Raw genomic sequence first — 24,433 nt, 5'->3', positions numbered from 1 at the left:
GGAGTATCGTGAATTCTCAGCAATCCAGGATGGGACTATTGGTACCATCGTTGAAGCTACTCCAGATGTAGTGACGATTCAAGCATCTGGTGGTAGCTCTTGGTGGTTATTGAACTCCCGAAGTGTCGTCTCATCGCCCTGAGAAAATTCCTGGCATTGCCATGGCTCATTGACTGTAACCTGTGCGTCGTAAGATGCCGATCTTGAGGGCCTGAAGACTGTCCCATCCTCTTCGAGGCTTTGAAACGGTCTGAAGAGCATCTCGTTGTCGATATTGGGAGGTGAAGAATCGATGTTTGTTAGTTCAGCGACTGGTACCTCGATAGGGCTCGTAGGGGGTGTGAGATGTTTACCGAGCTTGGATGATCGCAAGGCATTTGGCCGGGAAGATGCGATGCCAAAGAACACGGGTTGCAAGGTAGCAATACCTATGCGTGGTTGATCTTGTTTAGGCACAGTGGCATTAGTGCTAGACCGCCCTATAGTTTTTGCGGGCGACTGTCGCGTTTCTTTCTGGTCGGACGGGTGACACACTCCGTTGTTGTGAACAAGGTTGAGTTCGCCAGAGACGCGCTGGCGCCTATCTTTATGAGCTACGTTTTCATTGTGATTTCTGGCGGTGTTGCTCAAGTATCGCTCGTCTTCTCGCTCAGATGCTGGGGAGATTTGTCCGTTCGATGAGTCAGCGCCAGAGCGGAGAGCAGGTCGCTCTGACTCCGGTGATTCTGGCGAGCGGCGTCTCTTGTTGGGACGGTTGAATTTGGATGTACTTATAGGGGCAGCCTGGCTGGTTTGAGCTGACATGGCAGCTGACTTTGAAGTGTTGTTGAGGAACATGGTCGCGGCGAATGTCCTATCGTGTTGTGACAAGTCTCAGTTGAAGGAAATTGTGCACGATGTGGACTTTGTTAATAGCCCTCTAGTGGTATTGGTCATTCCCTACCTCACAGTAAGTGAGCTGAGATAGGCAAGGTATAGTCGCGTCTGGAAACGGCGCGGCCAAATAGTGTCATAGAAGGGATCACGAGCTAGTCAGACCCTGCAATTTGGCCCGGATAGCTCCCAATACACTCCCTGTTCACTTCTACTATAGATCAAACAGACTAGATCAGTCACAAATGGAGAAGTATAAACAGAGCGCGCGGAGCAGGAGCCTTGGAGGTCCTCCAGTCATGGTTCAATTCACTGAAATGGCAAGGTATCGGTACCTTTCGGTGATTCTACTTTCACGCGCCCGGTTTAGCATTGCCACCGCGATGTTGTCTAATAGATCTGGTAGGATCATTCGTGGCGTTTACGTTTCGAAAGGCAAAGATCTTCTTTTCATGTATGTGCTTTGCGACTCTTGTATTGTGGGCGACGGACGCTACAGTTGTGAAAGCGATGAAGCAAGTTTCCTTCATGCGTTCTTGTCACAGGGACAGTCGCAAGTGGATAGGTTACTTTAATGTACGGTAGAACTGTACTATCTCTATTGTAATGTGAATTTGTAGACCGAGAACAATGCAAGTGATGACAAGATACGGTCCAGCCAAATCAATGCCATGAATGATACCACCAGCGTCTGCCTGTTTCCTCCACCAAGTCAACATGCAACGCGTTACCAAATCCTAACAAGACGCAGCTCTGGCCGTGGTTCACAGACAACGCGTGGCAAAACCAGGGTTCCTCTTGGTGAAATCCTCGTACTGCATTTGCCAGAATGCTCTCCATTCAATCTCCACCAGCGATGGATCGACTGGAGCGATACCATCCGCCATTGCCTTCTGAGTATCGCTGGGCGATGGGTCATGTCGTTTCTGTGATTCAGCTTCCTAAGCAGGATTCTTGGCTCTCCTCTCCTTCTCATAGCCTGCAAATCGTCTCACATCCTTTGGCCACTGTCCGTAGTAATCCCAATGGTCCTTGGCGAACGTGATCGCCAGCGCAAGGTCGCTTTCGACGTCCATGGGCATGAGCCGGTTGGCGAGCAGTCCCGTCAGGTATCTGTTGGGCAACTCGCTCTTGGTCAGCGGCATGAGCTTGTAGACCTCGAGGATATGGCGGAAGTTTGCGCTCGGGTCATTTCGCAGCTCTTGCCTTCGCTTGTGGTCCCTCTCGCGCTGGAGGGCGGCGGCGCAGGCGGCTTGGTGCTCCTCCGCGACACGAGCTTGTTCGGCTACTCTAGCTTGATACTCGCGCTTCTGCCGGCGCTCTGCCTCACGCTGTGCCTCAAGCTTGGCCTGCTGCTCGCGAAGCTGTGAATTGGAATCCCGCGTATGCGGTGCAACGCCGTTTGGTGCGCCGTTAGGTATGCCATTCGCTTGACGGTATCCATCTGGCTGATGAGATGTAACAGCGGTTTCGCGTATGAGGGTGGCGTGGTTGACGGTCCCAGACTGTGCAATCAGGTTTGGCCTCTTGTCTGCAGGCCTGGCACCCTCAGGCGCGTCTGTTGCCTGGCGTTTCTGACCTGTGGTTGGAGACGGTCCGTTATGTGACTGCGTAAATTGCTGTTTCGTTTGCGCATGCGGATGGCCCTGTTTGGGAGGTGATTGTTGAAAGCGAGCGGTCTGTTGTCCTTGCTGACCCGTGCCAGCGCTCTGCGTTCGCGAGGGAGACGGCGACAGAGTGTGCATATGTGAGTTGGCGCTAGGTGTTGATGGCTTTCCGTATCGAGCGGGCGAGGTAGCATTCGTCGATGTTTGTCCCATTGCCCCATTCTGGGACGAAGTGGTCCTCGTCAAAGTGGGAGTCGGGGAGGGTACAGATAGCGGACTTGGTGGATATGGCCTCGCCACGCTGTTTCTGTTGGTCGAAGGACTCTGAGCTGCACCGTGGCGTTGCTGTTGGCCATTTCCCGTCATAATAATATTCGCACCCGATAAAATGTTCGAAGAAGATGCGTTGGGTAGAGAGCGTGGTGGAGCCTGAGCCTGCCAGAAAACTCCGATACGGTTTGGACTTAAGGGAGGCGCCATGACACCGGAACCAGGAAGTTGCGTGTTGTTGACAGACTGCGCGGGGAACTGTGTAGGGTTCGGTCGCCGTTGGGCATTCTGCTGCTGACGCAACTGCCATTGTTGGCGCAAATGCTGCTGCCGCTGTGGAGATGGTTGTCCTTCTGGTTGCCCGTCTTGCTGTTGTTGAGGCTGCGGAGGCTGCTGCTGATGTCCTTGTGGCTGCCCGTACTGCGGTTGAGAAGCACGCTGAGCTGAACGATTCCGGTGTGCTTGCTGTTGCTCTGGAGTCAACTGCTTCCACATCCACTGCTGCCGCAACTGCTCTTCGGTGAATCTGGTCATCTTTTCTGCAGCAGTGGTTGTCGTCGTGATAGCTGTTGTGCTTGGTGTAGTAGAAAAGGTATCGTGGAGGGCTAAGAGAAATTTGTGAGATTGTTCAACTGGTGGTGAAAGAATAGAGGTAGGCCAGAGCGGAGGTCAAACTGTTACAGCTATTGTCTGCTGTTGGTTAAATACGTGTTGGGGAGAGGCGCCTTCACCTGGTCCTGTATGCTATTGTGAGAAACACGGTCCTACGACCGTCACAATGTTGGATGACTCTTTTCGTAGTACCAATGCCGGCGTCGCCAGAAAGAACGAATGCGCTCACTATCAGAAAACAATTAAGACAGTTCAATGACAGAAAACTCAAGAGTCGTCTTTGTGTTGGAGTTCGCAGATGGCAAAGACGCCGCGTTCACCTTCACTTCAATCCCAGCCACCTCTTGTAATAACGCATTATGCTTTGAGGAACGTGCAGCGATCGTATGAAGCGAGAGACGCGAGGCCAACCTTGGTTGCAAGGCCTTCTGGTGGGCTCGCATACCCCGAGATTATTATTCTGGGAAGAACTACCAGAGTAGTAGACACTCTTCTGATTCCTTTGTATGTATATATTCTTCTCAGGATCAGTATGAATCAGGACAAGGTAAATGTATCCGTTGCACTGTGACAGACGGAAACACACGGCTGGAGTGAGCTTCGCATTGTCGACCAACCCCTGTCGATTTAAGGGTTTGCGGTTTGCGACCAGGCTCGCTTCATCAAGATGGGGAAAGCCATGGAGGAAGCAATTGGAAAGACAATCGCCAGCAGCAATCCCCTACCTCACAACTTGACACCCTTTCTCTGATCTCTAACCTCCTGCGCCATTCTGACCATGGCATAGAGACTCTGCAGGCGCGGCATCTCGTATCCTCTGTCCCTGGCGATCCTCAATGGATTGCCCAATATGACCTCGATCTCCATCTTCTTGCCCGCTTCCCAGTCGATTGCCATGCTTGGCTTGCTACCACTGGTATTCTTCTGTGTAGAGCGAATGATCTGGTCTGGGGTAGCAAACTCTTTGGGCATGGGTTCGCCGAGGATCTTGGGAGCGGTTTCAAGAATCTCCGACATGACGCCTTTGAGATGACGCTGCAGTTCCGGGTCGAGAGACATGACATTGTTGGGGAGACACTGAGTGAGGACGGAGGTTGGGTTCATCGAGGCATTGATGGCGATCTTATGCCAGCGGACTAGTTGTAGTTTAGCATGGGAGTAGGCCTCGGCATCTTTGATGCCGCCCTCCTTGAGGAGAGCGATGAACGCGTCATTCTGCTCGGTGACGCGCGCGTCGGTATCTTTCTTGCTCCCGGTGTCTAGATGGGGCAGGTACGGTCCGCTGTTTATGCGCGTCCATCTGTTGTGCTTGATGTGGCCATGCTCGGGCTGTGCGCATGTCGCTATCGTGACGGCTGAGCAGATTGCCGCCTGTGGGAATCGCTTCGCGTATGGCTCCTCCACACCCAGCCCGTTCTGTATCAGCACAATGGCTGTCTTATCGCTGACCAGCCCCTCAAGTATCGTCGAGTCGTCGCTGACGTCTGGCAAGGCCTTTGTGCTGACTACTATGTAGTCCCATTGTATGTCGCTCTTCCGCGCTTCTTCTGGGTTCGCAAACGTGTTCGCCGGTACGAAGGTGTAGTCGCCGTATTGCGGTGAGGTAACTTGGAAGCCGTTCGCCTTCACGGCTTTGTAGTTGGAGCGGCAGATGACAGACACGGAAATGCCAGGGACGACTGCGAGTCGAGATGCATAAAACGCTCCAATGGCGCCAGCGCCCACAATGAGTATGTTTGCAGACATTGTTAGGTTTGGTGGTTGAAAGAGAGAGCGCAATGACCGCACTGGAGCTTCACAGCTCGCCTTATCGATAACTTGGGCCTTTCCCGTCTGGGTACATGCCGAAGTAGCATCTATCCCAAAACCTCCCCAACCTCGCAGTCGGCGATACCAGCCAGACTGAATAGGCAAGCTAGAAGGTCTTCTGAGTCTTATGAGGAGAGCAAAGTAGAAACGAGGTCTGGCTTGTGGGGAGCATTGCGGCAAGGAAGGGACGCCATATGCGGACTAGTGCGCCAACATCGCGACGCGAACTTCGGACGTCAGACATCCTCACATCATCACTCTCTTCCAATGACAGCTACCGTTGTTACCTTTTACGCGTCCGTGGCCCCTCCACAGTCTTCTCCTTTAACTTTGAAAACCGTTGCGGCTTGAGATTGCATGTCATTGCATGAACAGTTCGATGTGGCGAAACCAACGCGCATCTTTCAGGCAAGGGGTTCATCGTTGTGGGTGCTGCAATCGCACCATTTTCTACATATGTGAATGAAACACGGCGGTAAATGAATTGAATTCTTCTGCGCAGTTCGCTGACAATACACACGTCTTCAGTGTTGATGTGTAGCGGGCCTTGTACTCTACGCAGAATTCACATACTTTGAAGCAACGTCTCTGCAAAGCTGCAACGACTGTCCTGGTGTATCACTCCCTTCTGCTAGATCAACCGTTTGTTAAGAAGGCAGGAGAATAGCCAACTGCTCTTTTGTTTAGGCCGAGGACGGGTACGTCTACGTTTGGAGCTGTTGGCAGCGGTAAGACTTTCCACCATGAGTGAAGATATATATAAACCAATACTCGCAAACAACAGCAGGGCAAGACACGCAGCAGTTTTATGGCAGTGCAATTTAGTGCAAAAGATCTCTGTCACTCTGACAGTCTTCCCTTGCTAGAAAGGATCCTGCCTACCATATGTCAGGCTCAGTAAGATTTCGAATATCATCTCACCGCTCAATAGACCAATCGCGGTCGCTATGAGGCGTTTGGATGCTGACCGCTGCTTCCCTATTACTGGAGCCTGGTGAGGGGCTATTACATAAACGCGTACATCAGGTTTCGTCTTCCCATTTCCACACCTTCCAGCTTTTGCAACTCAATTCTCATCCATCCTGCATTTAGCTATCTCATTGCTCGTCGAGCGGCTTGCTATGGCGATACTGTCGTCTCCTCCAATACTATCGTTCATGAGCGATCTGCCTTTATCAGTTTAGTGACTACAAGCTGCTACGATGCTTGCAGGGATGGATGCACGCAGCCTACGTCGCCTTGAGCCTTACAGTCATTTCCCTGTCTTCACCGGTGAGGTGAGGAAGCTATGTTGGCGGACTGACTCGATTGGCAGTGCAGCAAGTCTCACCTTCACCACGTTACTGTCTTCAGTGCCGCGTCGTCATGGCACATAGCGCATGTCCGAGCGTTTATCCACAACAGGTCTCGTCAACAATCGACAGTCATCCGAACACCTTTGCTCACCACACTGTCCAACACCATGGCTTCAGTTGTCAAGAGAGAAGAGAGCCAGGAGACCTTTCTAAGGGCAATTCTGCGGACTTCTACACTGCCTCCAGCAGAGCTCGCCGATGATGCTTCTACATCGTCTGCTGCATCGACATACAAAGAGGAGGATGTCGAACCAACTGTATGGTTACCCAACAGTATCTTTGCGCAGCAGCATGGAACCAGCAGAGCGAGCAGCGTCAGCAACAACAGTGTGTACCAAGGCAGTTCACCTCGCAAGTATAGGCTGGACGGTCACTCTTCAAGGTAAGTTTTCACCCTCACTTTCATGTTTTTCGTCTTTCTCATCTTGTTTGGAGTTTCCTCCCTGGCAACCGCCCGTGCGGCAAAATTTGATGTCGCTATAAACCATCACAACACTGCCCACACAACCACTCAGCCTTCACGAACCTCAAAACCTCTTTGTCCCGCCATTCAAGTGACAACATGCGTGACGACGAACCGCGGGCTAATCCGCATTTTTATAGGGATTTGTACTTTCCGGCATACGCTGCCGTGATCGCACCACGTCAAGGTGAGTACTCTGAGTCCACTCAGCCATCAATATGAGAACGCAGTCACCAAGTGGCATAGCAGCTCACTGGCATCTACATGCATACAATTGCTATCAACTGCCTCAAGAACTGAATGGCTGACACATACACAGAGCAGAATCTGGACCAGACAGTGTCCCAGGATCCCTTCGGCAGCCAGCAGGAGCTGCCACTCCCGTTTCCGCCATTCATGGCAGAAGATGCGCAGCAGGCAGACCAGCTTTCTGAGCAGCCTCCAAAGCTGCAATTGCAGCTAGACGGCTCTTGGAGGCAGCGTTCCAGTGAGTCTCACTACATCATATTTCCGTGAGAACCTCCCGGCTGACTGGTTACATCAGAGTCCGAGGAGATCCACGACCTTGTGGCCTTCACCCGTAACAGGGCTGAGGCGCTTGATACACTGACTGCCCGTTTCAACAAGGCCGAAATGGACAATGTGGTTCTCCGCAACACCGTTGTGGCACTCGTCAACGAAGTCACTGCAGGGTCCAGGTCAGCTCCAGGTCCCACAACTCGTTACCGTGACGCTACCGCCTCTGGCCTGTCTACGCCGCGCACTCCAACTAGAGAGCGCTACGAACCCTTCCAGACATTCCAGCTGTCTAGCCCCAGTCCTCAAGACCATGAGATTTCCGGTAGCAAGCCGGCTGCTAACAAAAAGAACAAAAAGGGCGAGAAAACCAGGGCACGAAAGGCTCTGAAGGTTAAGATCCCGGACGGCAAAAAGCACACCGCACCTCTCGGCATGGCCACTCCCTCTAACAAGATCGATGTAAGTTCCTCATGTCTAGACTTTCACTACTGGATGCTAACGACAAACAACAGTCTGGCTACCTCACCGGAAACATGACCGCCGGTTTCCCCAACTTGACGACACCCACCTCGGGTCAGCTCGCGGGCACCATGGGATCAATGTACCTAGCCACACCGACCGCAGGCTTTCCAAGGTCTCCCATCACTCCCGGTCGCATCGGACCCCCAAGCACCCAGAAGCGCAGCGTGACATCCATCCACAAGCGCAAGAACCACGCACTCAGGGAGTCGATGCCGCCCTCGCGCGCCATAGTCCCCAACGTCCCTCTCACCGACACAGAGGTCATTGTCTACTTCTTCCAGTCTCTCGCACGCCCCCCTGTTGCACTCCGCCTCTACGCACGCAACTGGGGCCCCGCCGGCATCGTCGACGTTCTCAACTCCCACCGCGACATCGAGGGCGGATATCTGCGCAACACATGCTCCGTCAAGTGCATTACTGCTATCGGCCGAGGTAAAGCCCTGTACGGCGACGATTGGGAAGAGGCGTTCCGTACCAAGATTGAGAATGCGGATGATATTACCGCTACGGATATGATGCAGTACAGGGACGATGAGCTCGAGGGTGTTGTTGACTATGAAATTCACGACATGGGTAAGGGACTGCTCAAGCATCCTAAAGAGGGCGAGGATGGTGGTATCTTCACGCGTTGTGTCAAGTATTGCATTGAGCATGATGCTGACTACACCTTGGCTAATGTTCACATGCTTGCTTTGGCTCTGCAAGGTGTTGAGCCTCAGAAGTTGGTCATTGACGGTGGCGAGGAGTTTGTTGCTGAGCAAGAGGGTGTTGAGGAGAACGTTGAAGAGAAAGTTGGAGAGGACGTTGGAGAGGACGTTGAAGAGAATGTCGAGGAACACGTTGAGGTGGACGCTTGAGGAGGACGCTTGAGGTGTTTGACTCGTACATCAGTTGTTCAAGTTGCATGTTTGCAGTTGTACAGGATAACCATGGCGGATAATGAGGTGGGTAATAGTTGAGTAAACACACGTCACGATAATCAGTTGTACACTCCAGTAAGATGTGGAGGATAATACAAGGAAACGATAATTAGCTAAAATGGATGCTCATCCTCAACATGTGGCTGACCTACAGCATCTTCATTGCACTTTCGAGTAAAGTAAGAAATATAAGAGAGTATGCATGTCTTCACGCCCTATTTGGAAGCTGCTGTTCGACTAAGCAAGACACTAATCTCTCTGCCGCATCTTTAGATGATATCCATTCATCAGCAAAGCGCTATCAACTCTGAGGCCATGCTGTGATTCTGCTGCCAAAAGTTCATCATCTCAAACCCATATCCCATTCACCCGTTGATCTTTATCCACTCCATCTCAGCCCATAAGCATCCTCAACATATCCCCCTTACCCTCGGAGCCCCCATCAGCCACGCCCTTCCCAGCATCCTTGCCCGCACCCTTGTTCGGTCCCACCGGACTCGTCGCAGCGAAGAACAAGACCTTGATGGCGATGGCGAAACCAGCATGTAGCAAGAAAACGACAACGAGAAGAATCTTGCTCGTCTTGGCTTCCGTAGTGCTAAGCACAGGGTAAAGGTTCCGCAGGAGGAAAAACGCAGAAGCAGCGAGACCGAGGGCTACGACCGTGAAGTTGAGAACTGCAGTGCTTGAATCAGTATACCCGTGTCCACGCTGACGAAGAAGAAGAAGAAGAAGAAAGGGAAAAGAACTTACTACCCCACGGACTCCACGCCACCAAACTAACCGCAATCCAAACCAAATTCGCATACCCATACAAACAACAGCACTCGAGCAGATTCGCACTCTCACTCCCATACCACTTCAGCACGCCCCAAAGCCCCACGGGCACAAAAGCCGTATACCCATACACCAATCCCGCCGCCCCACTCAACAGCCTAAAATCATACGCAAAGTGCTCCTCGCCATTCATCGCCAGATACTGACTAATCGTGCCCGTCAAGAACAAGATGACCACCACCGTCGTCGCGATCCATACCGGGCCGTACAGATCTGGATTCCCTTCTAGCACGTCGAGGAAGTTGGCGCGCGGGTAGAGCGCCGAGGTGCAGCGGCGCAGGACCTCGGCGGTGTCGACGTCAAAGGCTTGCGCGTAGAAGTTGAGCGACCAGAGATAGTGTTTGCGCGACGTGGGGTTGTTGGACGACGAGGAGCCGCCGGGCCCGGGCAGGAAGGAGGCGGATGACGAGTCGGGTTGGATTTTGGGGGCGCCGCGGCCAGAGGGCTGGGTTTCAAAGTCTGGGGTGGAGATGGGTTAGTTGCTGGGCTGGGAGAGTGTCGGAGGATGTGTATGTAACGCTTACTGGAGCTGTGGAATTCAAGGTCTTCTTGGAGGTCGGTGTGGCCTAGGTCGCCCTATGAGCTGGTAAGCTTGCCATGTCGAGTTGAGAGCGATTGCGACGCCGGGGGTTTGCGTCGGTTTTTCAGCAACTGCATACCTCTTGATCGACATCTACGACGACATCGTAGCCTCTGTTCGCCATGATTGCTAGTGAGGGGGACGCTGTCGATATGTCGCGAACTTGCGTCGAGCTGGCCAGATTGCGGTTGACGTACGTCGCGCGACGCGACCGTGCGCTGCTATAGGTTCATTCCGAGCGACGTTTCAGGGTCCAACACCAACTCTCTCACAACACCACCAGAATCTTACACGACAGCAAACACGTGCATAGTCTACTTTGGTCATCGCAATCAAATCCTCATTATCGTTCGTAAATATATGGCGTCAGGTCTACGCATCTAGGCTCGCAACCATCTAGCGTCTACCACGAAACCAACGCATCCACCATTTCTCCACTTTCCATCTATGGCGCAGGCTCGGCCTTGACCTGCAGCGGTTCGACGTTCCAGATAGCCTCCGCATACTCGTCAATACACCTGTCACTGGAGAAGAAGCCCATACGCGCGACGGTAGTGATGGTCTTGGTGGTCCACTCCTCGGTGTTCTTGTAGCTCTCATCAATGAGCTCCTGTGTCTTGATGTACGACGCAAAATCGTCAGACACAAGGTAGTAGTCGCCGTGATCCACGATGCCGTTGATCAGAGCAGAGAACTGATCTGCATCTCCAAAGGTGCCGTTGTGGATTGCATCAAAGACGCTCGCAAGCTGTGGGTCCAACTGGTACTGCGAGTACATGTGTGCGTGACGAAGGTCCTCGACGTCTTCGGCAAGGTTACCGAAGAGGAAGATGTTCTGATCGCCAATCTCGCGAGTGATTTCGATGTTGGCACCGTCGCACGTTCCGATGATGAGACCACCGTTCAGGCAGAACTTCATGTTGCTGGTACCGGACGCCTCAGTACCAGCCGTGGAGATGTGCTCGCTAATGTCGCTGGCAGGGCAGATTATCTCGGCCTTGCTGACATTGTAGTCGGCCAGGTAAATGACCTTGAGCGCGTCGCCCACGTCCTTGTCGTTGTTGACAACATCACCCACCTTGTTGATGAGATGGATGACTGTCTTGGCCATCCAGTAACCTGGTGCAGCCTTTCCACCGAAGATGGAAACGCGAGGAGTTAGCTTCTTGCGCTCCTCTGGAGACATGGCCTTGATCTGGAGATAACGGTGGATCACACCAAAAATGTTCAGCTGTTGGCGTTTGTACTCGTGGATACGCTTGACTTGGACATCGAAAAGTGCTGTAGGATCGACCTTGACGCCGTTGTGCTCCTGGATGTGTTGCGCAAGTCGCACCTTGTTTGCGTGCTTGATGTCACGGAACTCCTTGCGGAATTCCTTGTCGTCAACAAACGCCTCAATCTTGTGCAGCAAGGTAAGGTCTTTGAGGAATTCGTAACCACCCAACTTGGATGCAATAAGAGCTGAGAGCTTGGGGTTGGCCTGGTGAAGCCATCTCCTCGGGGTGATACCGTTGGTGACGTTGGTGAACTTGTCCGGTCCGTAGACCTTGACAAAGTCTTTGAAAATTGTAGTCTTGATCAGGTCGGAGTGTAGCTCAGCTACACCGTTGACCTTGTGTGAGCCAATCAATGCGAGGTATGCCATACGCACCATCTTAGGCTGTGATTCCTCGATGATTGAAACACGACCGAGCATGTCGCGGTCCTTGGGAAAGTTGCGCTCGACAAACTGAAGGAAGTGCAGGTTGATCTCATAGATGATCTGGAGGTGGCGCGGGAGGAGATGCTGCATGAGCGGGACAGACCACTTCTCGAGCGCTTCAGGAAGCACAGTATGGTTGGTGTATCCGAACGTCTTCTGGACAATGTTCCATGCCTCATCCCACTCCAAGCCCTCGATATCGACCAATATCCTCTGAAGCTCGGGGATGGCGAGCGTCGGGTGGGTGTCGTTGAGCTGAATCGCGACTTGGTTGGGGAACTCCTTCCAGGCGCGCTGGCTCTTCTTGAAACGTCGCACAATGTCGTAGAGCGAAGCCGCACACCAAAAGTACTGTTGCTTCAGGCGGAGCTCCTTACCACGGTCAAGGTTGTCGTTGGGGTAGAGGACAGCGGAAATAGTCTCGGCTCGCTGCTGATCAGCGACGGAGCTCTCGTATTCACCAGAGTTGAACTTCTGGAAGTCAAATTCGCCGCTGGCAGCCTTACTACCCCAGAGACGTAGGTTGTTGCAAGTGCCAGTCTTGTAGCCGGGAACTGCACTGATCAGCAAAAAGGCAATGGTCGATAATGGCATTACTTACCTGGAACATCATAAGCAACAGCTTTGACAATCTCGCCGCCTTCCCATGAGGACTGTTGCTTGCCCTCATCGTCCTGCCAGCGGTTGACGTTGCCGTAGAACTGGATATCGACCTCGATATCGTGGCGCTGGAACTCCCAGGGGTTGAAGTCCAGCCAGTAGTCTGGAACCTCGACCTGATATCCGTCGATGATCTCCTGCTTGAAGATACCATATCTGTATCGTAGGCCGTAGCCCCAGGCTGGGTAGTTGAGAGACGCCATCGAGTCAAGGAAACAGGCTGCAAGGCGTCCAAGACCACCGTTTCCTAGGGCTGCATCGTGCTCTTGGGAGATGATGTCCTCCATGCGAAAGCCAAGGTCACTGAGACCCTCTGGATCAATGTTAGAGGAAGCAATGTGTGATCTCGAGAGGAGAACCTACTGGTAGCAACATCCTTCTGCTCAACGTTGAGCATGGCATTGTCCAGGGCGCGGCCCATCAAGAACTCGAGGGAAAGATCTAACCTTGTTAAACGACCTTCTATCATGATATTTCTCGCTCTTGCTCACAGTAGACACGCTTCTGGTCAGCAAAGGTCTGGCTCTGCTGTGTCTTGTTCCAGTCCAGAACTAAGCGATCCCTGAAGGCAAGGGCGGTCCCAGAGTATGCGGCAGCCTCATCGCAGTTGAAGAGGGAGCGCGCCAGGGTAGTCTCGATGTGGCGGACGGTGTCTTTCGTGAATTCTTCGGGGGTATTGAAGGGCTTGGGCATCTGTATGCAAATTAGTGTCGTCTTCTTTGATTTGTACAATGTCGTTAGAAGCCATTGACGTACAAACTTCCTCCATGCCTCGCGCTGGGGCTCTGGAATGCTCGCTTCCACGTTTTTAATCTCGCTGGGACCGAAGCCAGTTACAGTCCTCTTGTGCTTGGGACGGGTAAAAGAGGGACCAACGGGGCCCTTGAGGTCAGCAAGAGGAGCGCTCGTCGAGGGCCTGCGCTCGCGGGGAGAAGGGTTCGCGGCCATGTTTGTAATATCAATTGCAGTGAAACGCGAATTGCTGAAGGAGAGAGGGCGTTGTTGGGCGAGAGATGACGGCGGGGTAGAGGGGTGTGCAGCTGCCGCTTCGAGGGTAAGAGGCGCAATTGCACAGCGTTAGGGTGATCTGACAGGATCAACGAAGGCTGCAGCTTACAAAGAGGCCGCAGAAGTACCTCAGACGCGGTGTTTGCGAAGCGCCAGATGGAAAAGACGAGCGGCAGCGACTGCAATGGCGTGTTTACAAGACACGGGATCGAGGAAAACGAGGTGGAGATGGACTGAGCATCGAGGCAAGGCACGCAGGAATATATCAGGAGAGCAGGAGCGCCCTAGTGGATTGCGGGGAAGTAACACACCCATGGAGGCAGCCTGACAGCTAACAACAAGCTGTTGAGCTCTTCCACATGCAAGCTGTATGCAGCAGCTGGCATACCAGTACCAAGTGGGGTAGCCGACCCCACGAAACCGTCGCGGAACCGTTAGCGACGACGTGACGGACGTGTTGTCCAATAAACTTGTGCATGCTGAGGCTTTAGTGCGGGCATTGCGCGTTGTAGTGTGATCTTCACTAAGGCCAGGCCGGTTGGGGTGACGTCTTCAACCCCTCAACACCGCGCTGCCCAAGTGCGGAGTCAATCGAAACAAGACTGAGGAACGCGTCGGAACGTTTCGAGTACCAGCCTTTACTTTTTTTCCAAAAGTCAAATAGACGACATCTCATGAGCGCGCATTCGGCCTGCGCGGATCTTGTCGGAACAAGGAAGACTATGCAATGTTTAGTTGAGGCTGCGGCCCCACCATCGCATGTTCCTCCGATCCTACATAGACAGAAAGAGTACCCAACGACCGCCATTGTGGTCTTTGGCGCGTTCGGGCAGACAAACGAATTCTTCGCGACACATTTGCATCACATGCAGCGTGGTGCTCGGGAGGATGTTCGGAATGATAAAGTGCCAGCATATATTAGAGCCACCTCTACATGGTGTTGGTATCCTCAGACAAGAAGCCAATCCTCCAAACTACAACAGTGAATATTACACAAATAGCCTAATCAGGACTAGACGTAAAGGCCATTGCATCAGGCCACCGAGCCCACTCCAGGCCACCTTGAAACAAATATATACGAGTTTACAACAAGCCTGTTGTATGCACAAGACACCACCGAGTATACCACCCGGTTAGTGCCGGAGAACGCCGAGAAATGCGCATGACGACCAAGGACGAAAAATGCCGAAAAGATGTGGGTATCGTGAATGTACGCAGCAAGACAGTTAAAAATGGTAGACTGAACGAGATTCGTAGCGCGTTCGTAGGAAGCTGCTGTCTCATGGGCTGGGCTCCGGCGTGTGCACGCCGTAGCTCCAAATTGCAGTACCTGGGAGGCTGATGGAGAGGTTTCGTCGTTGTTTCGTGGCGGTCGTGGTTGAGGCCGGCGTGCAAGGAGATATGCCTGTTCGCTGCATGTTCTTCAACCTCGACTCGACCATGTCGTTGGAGATTCGAGCAAGACCGTAGTCCATGTCCTGCAGCATAGCCCGCTTGGTGGCCTCAATCTCCTGCACGGTGAAAGCACCATCGCTCTCTCTGATGCTCCAGTGCCGCGAGGAGCGTTGACGGTCAGTAAGGAAGCCGTGTGCAAGCGAAAGGGCGGCCAGTGCAACAATGTCTGGGCTGACGTGTGCCTTCTGACGCGAGTCTGTCCTCAAAAAGTTCTTGACGTCGCGAGCATAGTCGCTCGGCGCAAGAGCATCCCGCCAAGTAGCTGCAAACCGGCTGCTCAACGCATCCAGCAAGCACCCTGCAAAGGCGACAATCTCATCGGGCAGGCCAGCACAGTCCAAGAAACCCTGAATGACGGATGCATGAGGGCGGTGGGTGGAGACGTTGAGGGGAACGAGGTTCGCAAGGTGGGCTGCGTATGCTATAGATAGTATGTTAGCGGTCCGAAATCAAGGAAGTGGCAACGGCGTTGATGCTGGTTGGAGGGGTCTTGGTGGACCAACTAGGAGATCGACAGGAACACGTCGAATTTGTGGAGCAGGGGGTGTTGAGTTGGAAAAGGAGCATCTGGGATGAAGCATGACGGGGGCCAAGGCGGCGTATGCAGGGAACGTCGGTCTGCCGCCCCGGACCGACTCGTACACACCATCATGGACATTGCCGTAAACAGAGATTTAACATGTGAGGTAATAGTGAACTAACCTTTGTGTTGCGGAGGACTAGCAATGTCGTGTGACGGTGTCGATATCTGGGCGGCTGGTGTTGATGCCCGGGTTGGTATGGGCTCCTTTACTGGTGGAGGGGTGGGCAGGTTGGACAGCGGAACGCAGCTCGCAAAGTACTTGTCCAACTCTTCGTCTGTCATGTCGCTGTTGATGGATAGGGCGGGAGAGTAGTCCATTGTGTTGTTGTTTTCTTCTTTCTTCCCAAAATGTAACTATGTTGATGTGTCGTGTCGGTAGTACGGCGGTGTCGGCCAAGTGTAGGCAAGAAGGCTGGAGACTTGGTCGTGGGATGTTGTGGTCGTGAGTCGATGAACAATGGGCGTCATGAACCAAGCAGGCAGGGTTGGAATATGGCCAGTGGGGAGAAGAGCCTGACGAGTGAGGGCATTCACGAGTCTATATACACAGGCAGGCTCCGACCGAGAGAACCGAGACGGTGAAAGCGGCGGATGCATAGCGTCGCTCGCTAGCTGCTTCCCTGCACTTCCCAGCTCGCCGTAGCCGTCTCCCTGCCGTGCCATCTTTTTTACAGGCGCGCGCACGCTCTCCCGCCCAGGCCAGCGCGCCAGCTGCAACCTGGCCGTATGCGCCATCGCCAGGGCTACCAATGCGAGCGACATGTGGCGTGTGCGGCTGCGAGACCTGTGGCCGCCTGAGTGCCTGGTAAGAAATGCCCACAGTTGTTCCGGGTGCGGAGTTGTGCCCATCACGCATCGTCGTTCCTGAAACCATGCGACTAGAGAAATCGAGACCCAGCAAGACAGTAGGCTGATGTTACGCGGTAGATGATCCCCAATCTAATCGTCCTCTCTCCACATCTTCGCCTACTCACTCCATCACGATCAACACTCTAGCACACTAACCAACTTGTTCGTCTGCATACAGCGCCACACTCACTCATCGCCCAGTTGCTATACCAATACTGACACGACATAAACTTTGTATCGAACCCCTCAATCTCGCATGCCGTCTTGTCGGAAAAGCTTGTGCCCTCGATCCTATATGCGCATCAAACTCCCCAAGCCGCCGACGACTCGCCTGTGAGCACTACTGCGAGCACTATTATTGCCTATCCACAAAGTTCCACTACGAAACAAACCATCACACTTTTCACCCGTGCTTCCGACTGCGGAATCGTTTGCACATGTCGACTCCCTATCGATTGCATCGCCGCTGTCAAGTGCCCTGCATTAGTCCTCATCCTGTGCCGTCGTCACGCCATCACGCCGCCCATGCTACTCACGCAGCCAACGTCAGTTTACTCACCGCTACCTTCCGCACCTGAGAGCACGCACGCTGTACGATACGATACGGCTGCTCGGATCCATCTTACCTCCGCACCCAAGCGTGCAAAAAGGGGACACTGCAGACGAATGCGCGCTGCGAACCCCACATCCAAGCTCTGGGGCGCAGTCCTCCTAGCCCGTCTTCAGTACCTCACCCGCTCGCCTCATGCACTTGGCCCAGCACGATACTGTCCTGGCCCGCCAACACCAAATCTGTTCGCAGCACGAATCGCCATGACTGACTATACTCGCCAATACGTACCTTTCTCCCGACTGCGCTGACTTGCTGGCGGAACTTCGGCTTCGGCGCCTCGTATGACGGTCCATCGCGTCTAGTTTTCTCCGATAGTATTACGGGGCCGGTGGAGCATTCCAATACTCGCGCACAGAGAAAAACACAGACGACAAATTCCATCTTTAGCATCCTGGGAGTCGTGAAACTGCATTTGCCCGGTAGCCTGGGCATGTTTACGAGCTTCGTGCGACTAATGCTATCGATTACGCTAAGTTGTGCGAGCAGCCACCTTCCGCCGCACTTTTCAGGAACCGTCTCTACGTGACGCATACATCATCGTCATGGCTGTAGCGCCCATCTCCGATCCTTCCATGTTGGAATACCTCAACAGACTCTGTTGACCGACCAAGGCCACGTACGTAGCCTTTCAAGAGCCTCGGAAGTCTGGGCCTTAGTCCAGGGCTCCACTCTTCACCCTCTTTCAAACTCAGCATCATGCGCGATTTGCATCTTGCTGCAGGATCGAGACAGACTCAGAGGTCGAGATTGGCTCACGGACACTGACATATGTCATGGCCTATCGGTGGACCCTACGGACATCTCCCCATGGATGGCAAGCCACAACCAGCGAGCGTCGTCTCCAATCAACACCTCTCGGACCTCCTGAAACAACAGCGTTCAAATTGTCTTTACACTTCACATCTAGATTGCGAACACCTGTTTGGTACGGGAGCGTCATCCCAGAGGCTCTAGTTGGTCGAGAATTCTTTAGCCTTCCAGAAAACAACCGCGCCTAGAACCAACTTCAAGGTTCACAGCAACCTCTGCGAAGATTTCCATGACTATAGTTTTGGTACTGCACCCGAACGTTCATGGCTGAACATTGCAGATTTCAAATGCATCACAACGTGGTGATGCTCGGACAGCTCAAACATCTAGATCCAGCCACGAGAAGCCATGCGCTCATCCATCTGGATTGCGTACCAAAGGTAGGTGACCTGCTTCATGTGGTCAGAGCCAACACGTGCAGTACAGATAAGCCCGATAGGGCTCCCTCCCAGGACGATATCAAGTTGCTTTATGCATAAATTGCATATCTTTCACAGCCACATGCTTCACACGGCAATTCGCTGCAGCAATCCCGTTCCTTCTTCTTGGAGACTCGCACATCAGTTCCTATCTACATCGCTCACCGTAGATTCTAAGCGAGCAACACTATCGATTCCTCGCCAAAATGCCACATCACCTGTGCCAAAACCCATTTCTTCGGCTCGTTGTGGTGCCATAAGCAAGTTGAACATGAAGCACGTTTTCCTCTCCGTCAACGGGCCAACACTTGCCAAAAGCAATTACTCTGTGCATCTCGTTCCCTGGAATTTAGCCGGTCTTCGTATGCTACACGAGGTAAGCAGTTATACCTAGCAGGGAAAGCTATGATAGCTTTTCGTTGTTCGTTGAAGCAGCACTTGACGAGACGTTCAAAGCAAAACACCACCTTTATTTTTCACCGCAACTTCGTCACCACCCAAAGGTCACCGCTCATATCTCGGCCGCGGATTCCTGATCGACTAGCTGACAACGAACACATGCATGCATACAACCAACCACCTTTCCAGACTCACTTCCGTCACAGATTTCCTTCTTCCTCTGCGCTCTTCCGTTCCACACCGTTGCGCTACGACAAGACGCTGAACAAGCAAATACCGTCGTCAGGGACACGACGGGTATGTCGGTAGTCAGCAGGTTATGTTTTCTTTTGCCGTTGATGACAACGCATACATACACATAATGTCAAATACCAAATAGCTCCAGTGCCCAGCTACGAATACCAGGAATGGCGTCATATAGTGTTTCAATTGCACACCAAGCTTGGCAAAGGGTATTGGTGTCATAGTTGTCGGTGTGTACATGGGCATGAGACTACGGGTTGCAACCTCTACAGCACCGGATAGTAGCTGGGATGCGAGCATGGCCTCTTTTACAATAACTAAATACACATCACAACCCATACTTATGACCCCTCGAATGAACAAAGTTACTTTGATACCACAAACTTGCTCACTCCTTCGCTCTGAAGTTGAAGAGACCAGCCCCATTCACAGATACTCATGATGCTACTAAACAACAACAAAACACTCCACCGTTTTCCCTAGGAACAAGGTCAACTAAATGAAACGCTCGACTCTTCTCTCATTCCTGTCGTTCCGTCCAGTTCCGTCTCTTACATCAGACTTATCACTCGACATTTCCAATGTTGATTTCCCACGCACCCCGAAAATCCTTTCGACAAGCGGAGACCCGAAAGCAAAACCACACCCGCATTATATCTGCCCGAGTACTGCATATCCTAACCTGAACAGTATGATGGACATGTAATATACAAATTGCCGTACGATTCCGGTGTCAGATAGGACGGACCGGGAGCATACTGTACATTGATTTGCTCTCGCATGATAATTGCGGTTCCAGTTTTGTGATCACAAAGTAAGAAAAAAAAGTGTTACGCGTATCCAACACGAATTGCACTCCCTGTGCACAGGGTCGATCACAATATATCATAGGTATTACATCAGAACACAAAGTTTCAAAGACTGGGGGCGGGATGATACGTGAGAGGGATGTAAGCGCTAACGTACAGGGTTGATTGAAGACGGGCGCATGAGCATCGCAACTGAATCTCATAATAGATTGCACCAAGACCGTCAAGACAATGTGCATGCTGTGTCCATGTGCCAAATCACGACGACCCAGCATAGCCGCATTCATGCATAGAGATCCAAGTAACGATATGAACATTGATTGTACTGCGGTTGCGAACATTATAAGAGACCAGAAACACCAAGATTCTCCATGAAGACAGGAGAATACATCCCAACATCCTCCTCCAAGCGCAAATCCTGTATGGCTACATATTTCATCGACCCATACTATCCTACCATACTGTCATCTACTCTAGACTGATCCAGCCTCGCACATTTGGGATATCGTTAACGACCAGATTCCGACTCAAGCACTTTTCCTTCAGTCGTCCACAAGCGACGCAAACATGTCTATTGTCTTCCTCATTATGACTGCCGTATCTTCGTCAAGACTGGTACCACAACCTTCCAACACGTGTGTTGTCGTGCGCGATTGGAGGTGCGGACATTATCGCAAACGTTGCGAAACGCTTACTGTGCCTTCTTAGGGGCACCCTGTTGTGCGCCAACGTACCTGCGGATGTCGGTAGCATCGCCAGCCTGGCGGACAATGCCCTTGAAGGTACCCCAAGCCTGCTTGGCGGCAGGAGGAGTGCTCTGGTTGGCAAGCTGAGCATCAATGCGGGCAGTAAGCTGGTTGATAGCCTCCTGGACAAAGCTGCTCTGCGCAACGCGAGCGCGGAAGAAGACGGTGTAGACAGCGAGGAGGATCCATGAGCCCTTCTGGAAGAGTATGGCAGAGCCGAGGACGCGGAACCAGAGGAAGATCTCAAGCAGGGCAACAAGAGTCATGGAGCCGTCGTAGTACTCCTTGACGAACTTGCCAATAGCCTCGGAGGCAGCGGAGCCTTGTGGCTTGGCGCCGGCCTGAGCAGCGGGTGGGGGCTGGATGGTGGGCAGCAGGTTGGAGCGCACATAGGTAGCGACGTGGAAGACGGAGTATACGGAGAAGGGGAGTATGGCAAGAGGGATCTGGCGCGAGAAGAGCCATACGAGAGCCATGACTACCAAATAGTCAGCACGTGCTATGTGGGGGGCGAAGCTATACACAGCCTCGTAGAAGACTTACTCAAGTACTGAACGTTCTCATCGGTAGCAAGAGCGACGACACCACCCTGCTTTCCGGCCCTCATGCGGGCGCGGTAGGCCTTGTAGACTACTATGCCGTACGTGACGCATGCTGACAGGAAGGCAGTGCGGTAGGAGAAGGAGGCCCAGCGCGAGGAGTAGTTGAAGGTGAGGTAGGACAAGCTGTATCGCAAGGTAGAGAGCAGCAGGGTAACGTGTCCGGCGAACCAAGCGAACTGGAGAGTTTGAGCAAGGGCAGCAAGGCGCTGGCCCAGAGGCATGGAGGCAGGAGGTGGGGGTGCCATTGTGCGTATTTCGGAAACTGTCGTGTGGGCTACGTAATGGGCAGCTTGCAACGTCAGTAAAGATCTGGAGAGGTGAATGCAGCTTCCAATGTAGAACAGGAGGAATGGCCGACGACTGGAAATGATCTGCTGCCTCGCCAAAGGGTGTCAAGGTGCAATGTGTCCACAGTGGTGGCTGGGTGCTGGAAACTGCTGGTACTGCCCGGCGTTCGGGACCCGCTCGTGATATTCGCGCGTGCCTGATAGGCGGGGTCGACTTACCGATGAAGAAATCAGATCCGGGACCTCAGTGCAGGTGCTCTGTAGTTGCGAAGATTATGGACGCAGAGGAGAGTAGGAGCGAAGTAATGGTGTGGTTGTATGTTCCCCAAGGGAGTAGGAAAGCGGGCAGCAAACCAGAATTCGGGCGTTTGGGGGGTGACGACATGGCCATGGCATACTGCAATTCTGGAGTGGGCTAGCACAAGCCCGTGCGTTCTCACCACGCCTGCACCCTGACGATCCCCTCAGCCGCCAGCCAGGCCTCCATGTGCCGGCGTCTTCACACAAAGCATAATGTCGTCACTGTTTGTTTCCCTACTAAAGTTTGGTTGTTTGTCAACCAACATCACGAGTACGGAATCAGCTTCGCGTTTCGCCCACAAATGAAATTGCCTATGATAGTCTGTAGAGTACATGAAGAAAACCTGTCCGACACTCCTCGCTCCGAACTACGTCTGCCGAATACTAAATAATAGAAAATGCCGAAGGTGAAGCAAGGGAATCGGAAAGGAGCGCAAAGACGTTGGTATCAATCAACAATCCGGACAACTGCACCAACATGTGACACTGCTGTGCATCGTCCCCAATGTTCCATCGTAGTGTATTATCCCTTTTACCGATAGCACGCAGTGGTATCGTCGGCCGCATTATATTAAACAAGGTCTGGTAAGAGGGTGTAGAGAACTGAGAAGAGGTGGCTGAGAGGCGTGTGTCGTCCGGAGCGGGAGGGGGGCGACGATCGTGACGCCGGCATGGCGCTTAGCGGAGAGAGAAGCCCTTTCTCTTGCCCTTCTCTTCGATCGGCCTGCCAGACTCGATGCGCGCCTTCTTCTCCTCGAGCTCTTGTCGTTGTCGGTCCAGCTGGTCCTTCATCTCCTTGTGACGGGCGTACAGCTCCTCTTCGCTCTGGCGCAGCTTGCTCTCCTTCTCCTGCACCTTTTGCTGGAACACCATCTTCATCTCCATCTCCATCTTCTGGAGCTTGGCCTCGTGCAGCGTGCGCTCCTCCTCCTGCTTGACAGCAGGGTTGACCTCCTTGAACACGCTTGAGTCTTGCTGGATGCCCATCTGTGCAAGCTTCTCCGAACGGTAGTTCTCGTACAGAGCGTTGTTGGTGTTCTCCTTGAGCTCCTCCATGTGGGTGCGAATGAGCATCTGTCGTAGCTTGACAAAGTCGCAGTGCTCCTCGTTGTCCACCTCGACAACACCCCAGGGCAGCGCACGTCCGCGAACCTTGCGGCCATCAACAGTCGTAACCTCGGTGTTGGATCCGACAACGGCGAAGGGAACCTTGGCCATGATCTCCTGGTTCTCGGCAATGGTCTCCTCGTCGTCAAGCTCATACCGTGGCCCCTCGAAGATCTGGATCTTGTGGTAGGCGATATCTGCAAGAATCTGTCATTGTTAGCAACAGCCAAAAAGGGGGAGGCAGAAAAAGCAACGTACCCTCTTCTTGTAGTTGTCGATTTCATCGTCAGTAACGGTGTCGGCCTTGGCAATGACGGGAATGAGGTTGACCTTGGTGTGAAGCTTCTTCATCACCTCAATGTCAATGGGCTTCAGGGAGTGGCCGGTGGGCTGGATGAAGTAAACAACAGCGTGGATGCGGTTGTCGACAATGTTCATGCGGTTGACCTTGTTCTCAGCATCCAAGTAAGCATCGAACCGCTGCTCAATATTCTTGACAATCGGGTCCCACGACTCATCGTTGTTGATAAAGTCACCAAAGCCGGGTGTGTCGACGACTGTTAATCTCAGACGAACACCGTTCTCCTCAATGTCAGCGCTGATGGACTGTATCGAAACGGTCTTGGAAATGTCGAGACTGGGGGGCTTGCGCTCCTTGGGAGGGTACAGCGAAGTGTTGAAGAGCGTGTTCACGAGGGTCGACTTTCCGAGTCCAGACTCGCCTGAGATGACACGTTAGCTCCGATTGACAAGAGTGGGCGAGGGGTACACGTACCGACGACCATGACGTTGAAGTTGAACCCTTTGCGCACACTCTTGCGGTGCCACTGGTTGGGCAGGTTCGCAAAACCGACGTAGCCCGTGAGCTTCCTGCGCACAATGTTCATGTCGTTTGCCATGGCAGCTGCGGCCTTGGGGTTCTTTGCCGTGATGGTGTGGACCGCTGGAGAGGAGCCGTTAGACATCGACATTGTTTGATCCATTCCAAATCCGCTGGAAGACGCTGGGGGCGATGGGGACGCACGGGTAGGCGGCGCGGGAGAGGTAGCACCGGATTCTAAAGAGATGCGTTAGCCAGGGGCCGGCAAGTGAGTGAGAGAGAGCACAAGGCCGTCAGGCGCGGAAGCAGCAACCAGTGCAGAACTGCATTGGGCCTGCTACACTTTGCCGTTTGACTACTGTGTGTCTATGTGTGCCTGAGGTGCCAATAGTCTTGTAGCTCAGGCGTAGTCGTTGATGTCGCGAGACGGGGGTCGGGGCAAGCTCCTTACCCATGGTGTAAATAGTGTAGTAAACGCAGGCAATGGGCCGTCAAGTGGGGGGCTTCTGTAGATGGGGAAGCGATGTCAGCGGAGGCTCTCAATGCATGCAGGCCGTGGTGGTGGTGCTGGCGGTGGTGCTGGCTGGCGTGGCTGCTGCTAGACAAATGTAACAACGCGACCCAAGCCAGGATCTGGAGAAATAAAGTGAA

General features: G+C 53.0%; 8 protein-coding genes across 8 annotated transcripts; 1 reads left to right on the top strand and 7 right to left on the bottom strand.

Annotated features, from left to right (window-relative positions):
* Positions 1-1,814: 1,814 nt before the first annotated feature.
* On the bottom strand, positions 1,815-3,284 carry ACET3X_006178 (uncharacterized protein; the record flags this gene model as incomplete). The annotated part of the gene is made up of 1 exon (XM_069452361.1): positions 1,815-3,284. The coding sequence occupies one exon, from the start codon at positions 3,282-3,284 to the stop codon at positions 1,815-1,817; it is 1,470 nt and encodes a 489-aa protein (XP_069306538.1).
* Positions 3,285-4,088: 804 nt separating this feature from the next.
* On the bottom strand, positions 4,089-5,108 carry ACET3X_006177 (uncharacterized protein; the record flags this gene model as incomplete). The annotated part of the gene is made up of 1 exon (XM_069452360.1): positions 4,089-5,108. One exon carries the CDS (start codon positions 5,106-5,108, stop codon positions 4,089-4,091), a length of 1,020 nt encoding a protein of 339 aa, XP_069306537.1.
* A 1,525-nt stretch (positions 5,109-6,633) lies between these two features.
* On the top strand, positions 6,634-8,887 carry ACET3X_006176 (uncharacterized protein; the record flags this gene model as incomplete). The annotated part of the gene is made up of 5 exons (XM_069452359.1): positions 6,634-6,908; positions 7,130-7,176; positions 7,309-7,470; positions 7,534-7,967; positions 8,021-8,887. The coding sequence occupies 5 exons, from the start codon at positions 6,634-6,636 to the stop codon at positions 8,885-8,887; spliced, it is 1,785 nt and encodes a 594-aa protein (XP_069306536.1).
* A 456-nt stretch (positions 8,888-9,343) lies between these two features.
* On the bottom strand, positions 9,344-10,491 carry ACET3X_006175 (uncharacterized protein; the record flags this gene model as incomplete). Its single annotated transcript, XM_069452357.1, has 4 exons — positions 9,344-9,627; positions 9,704-10,246; positions 10,312-10,363; positions 10,447-10,491. 4 exons carry the CDS (start codon positions 10,489-10,491, stop codon positions 9,344-9,346), a joined length of 924 nt encoding a protein of 307 aa, XP_069306535.1.
* Positions 10,492-10,812: 321 nt separating this feature from the next.
* ACET3X_006174 (uncharacterized protein) lies at positions 10,813-13,680 on the bottom strand (the record flags this gene model as incomplete). Its single annotated transcript, XM_069452356.1, has 5 exons — positions 10,813-12,626; positions 12,674-13,045; positions 13,096-13,173; positions 13,224-13,425; positions 13,489-13,680. 5 exons carry the CDS (start codon positions 13,678-13,680, stop codon positions 10,813-10,815), a joined length of 2,658 nt encoding a protein of 885 aa, XP_069306534.1.
* Positions 13,681-15,020: 1,340 nt separating this feature from the next.
* Positions 15,021-16,096, bottom strand: ACET3X_006173 (uncharacterized protein; the record flags this gene model as incomplete). The annotated part of the gene is made up of 2 exons (XM_069452355.1): positions 15,021-15,616; positions 15,898-16,096. 2 exons carry the CDS (start codon positions 16,094-16,096, stop codon positions 15,021-15,023), a joined length of 795 nt encoding a protein of 264 aa, XP_069306533.1.
* Positions 16,097-20,611: 4,515 nt separating this feature from the next.
* ACET3X_006172 (uncharacterized protein) lies at positions 20,612-21,946 on the bottom strand (the record flags this gene model as incomplete). The annotated part of the gene is made up of 4 exons (XM_069452354.1): positions 20,612-21,144; positions 21,210-21,557; positions 21,775-21,798; positions 21,910-21,946. The coding sequence occupies 4 exons, from the start codon at positions 21,944-21,946 to the stop codon at positions 20,612-20,614; spliced, it is 942 nt and encodes a 313-aa protein (XP_069306532.1).
* Positions 21,947-22,533: 587 nt separating this feature from the next.
* On the bottom strand, positions 22,534-24,237 carry ACET3X_006171 (uncharacterized protein; the record flags this gene model as incomplete). The annotated part of the gene is made up of 5 exons (XM_069452353.1): positions 22,534-23,169; positions 23,221-23,684; positions 23,738-23,905; positions 23,987-24,019; positions 24,234-24,237. The coding sequence occupies 5 exons, from the start codon at positions 24,235-24,237 to the stop codon at positions 22,534-22,536; spliced, it is 1,305 nt and encodes a 434-aa protein (XP_069306531.1).
* Between the last annotated feature and the right edge of the window lie 196 nt (positions 24,238-24,433).

This window comes from Alternaria dauci, chromosome 5 (genome assembly GCF_042100115.1).
Source record: "Alternaria dauci strain A2016 chromosome 5, whole genome shotgun sequence".
NCBI classification, from domain to species: domain Eukaryota; kingdom Fungi; phylum Ascomycota; class Dothideomycetes; order Pleosporales; family Pleosporaceae; genus Alternaria; species Alternaria dauci.
Note: the sequence above shows the minus strand (reverse complement) of the source record. Positions and strands in the feature narration are given on the sequence as shown.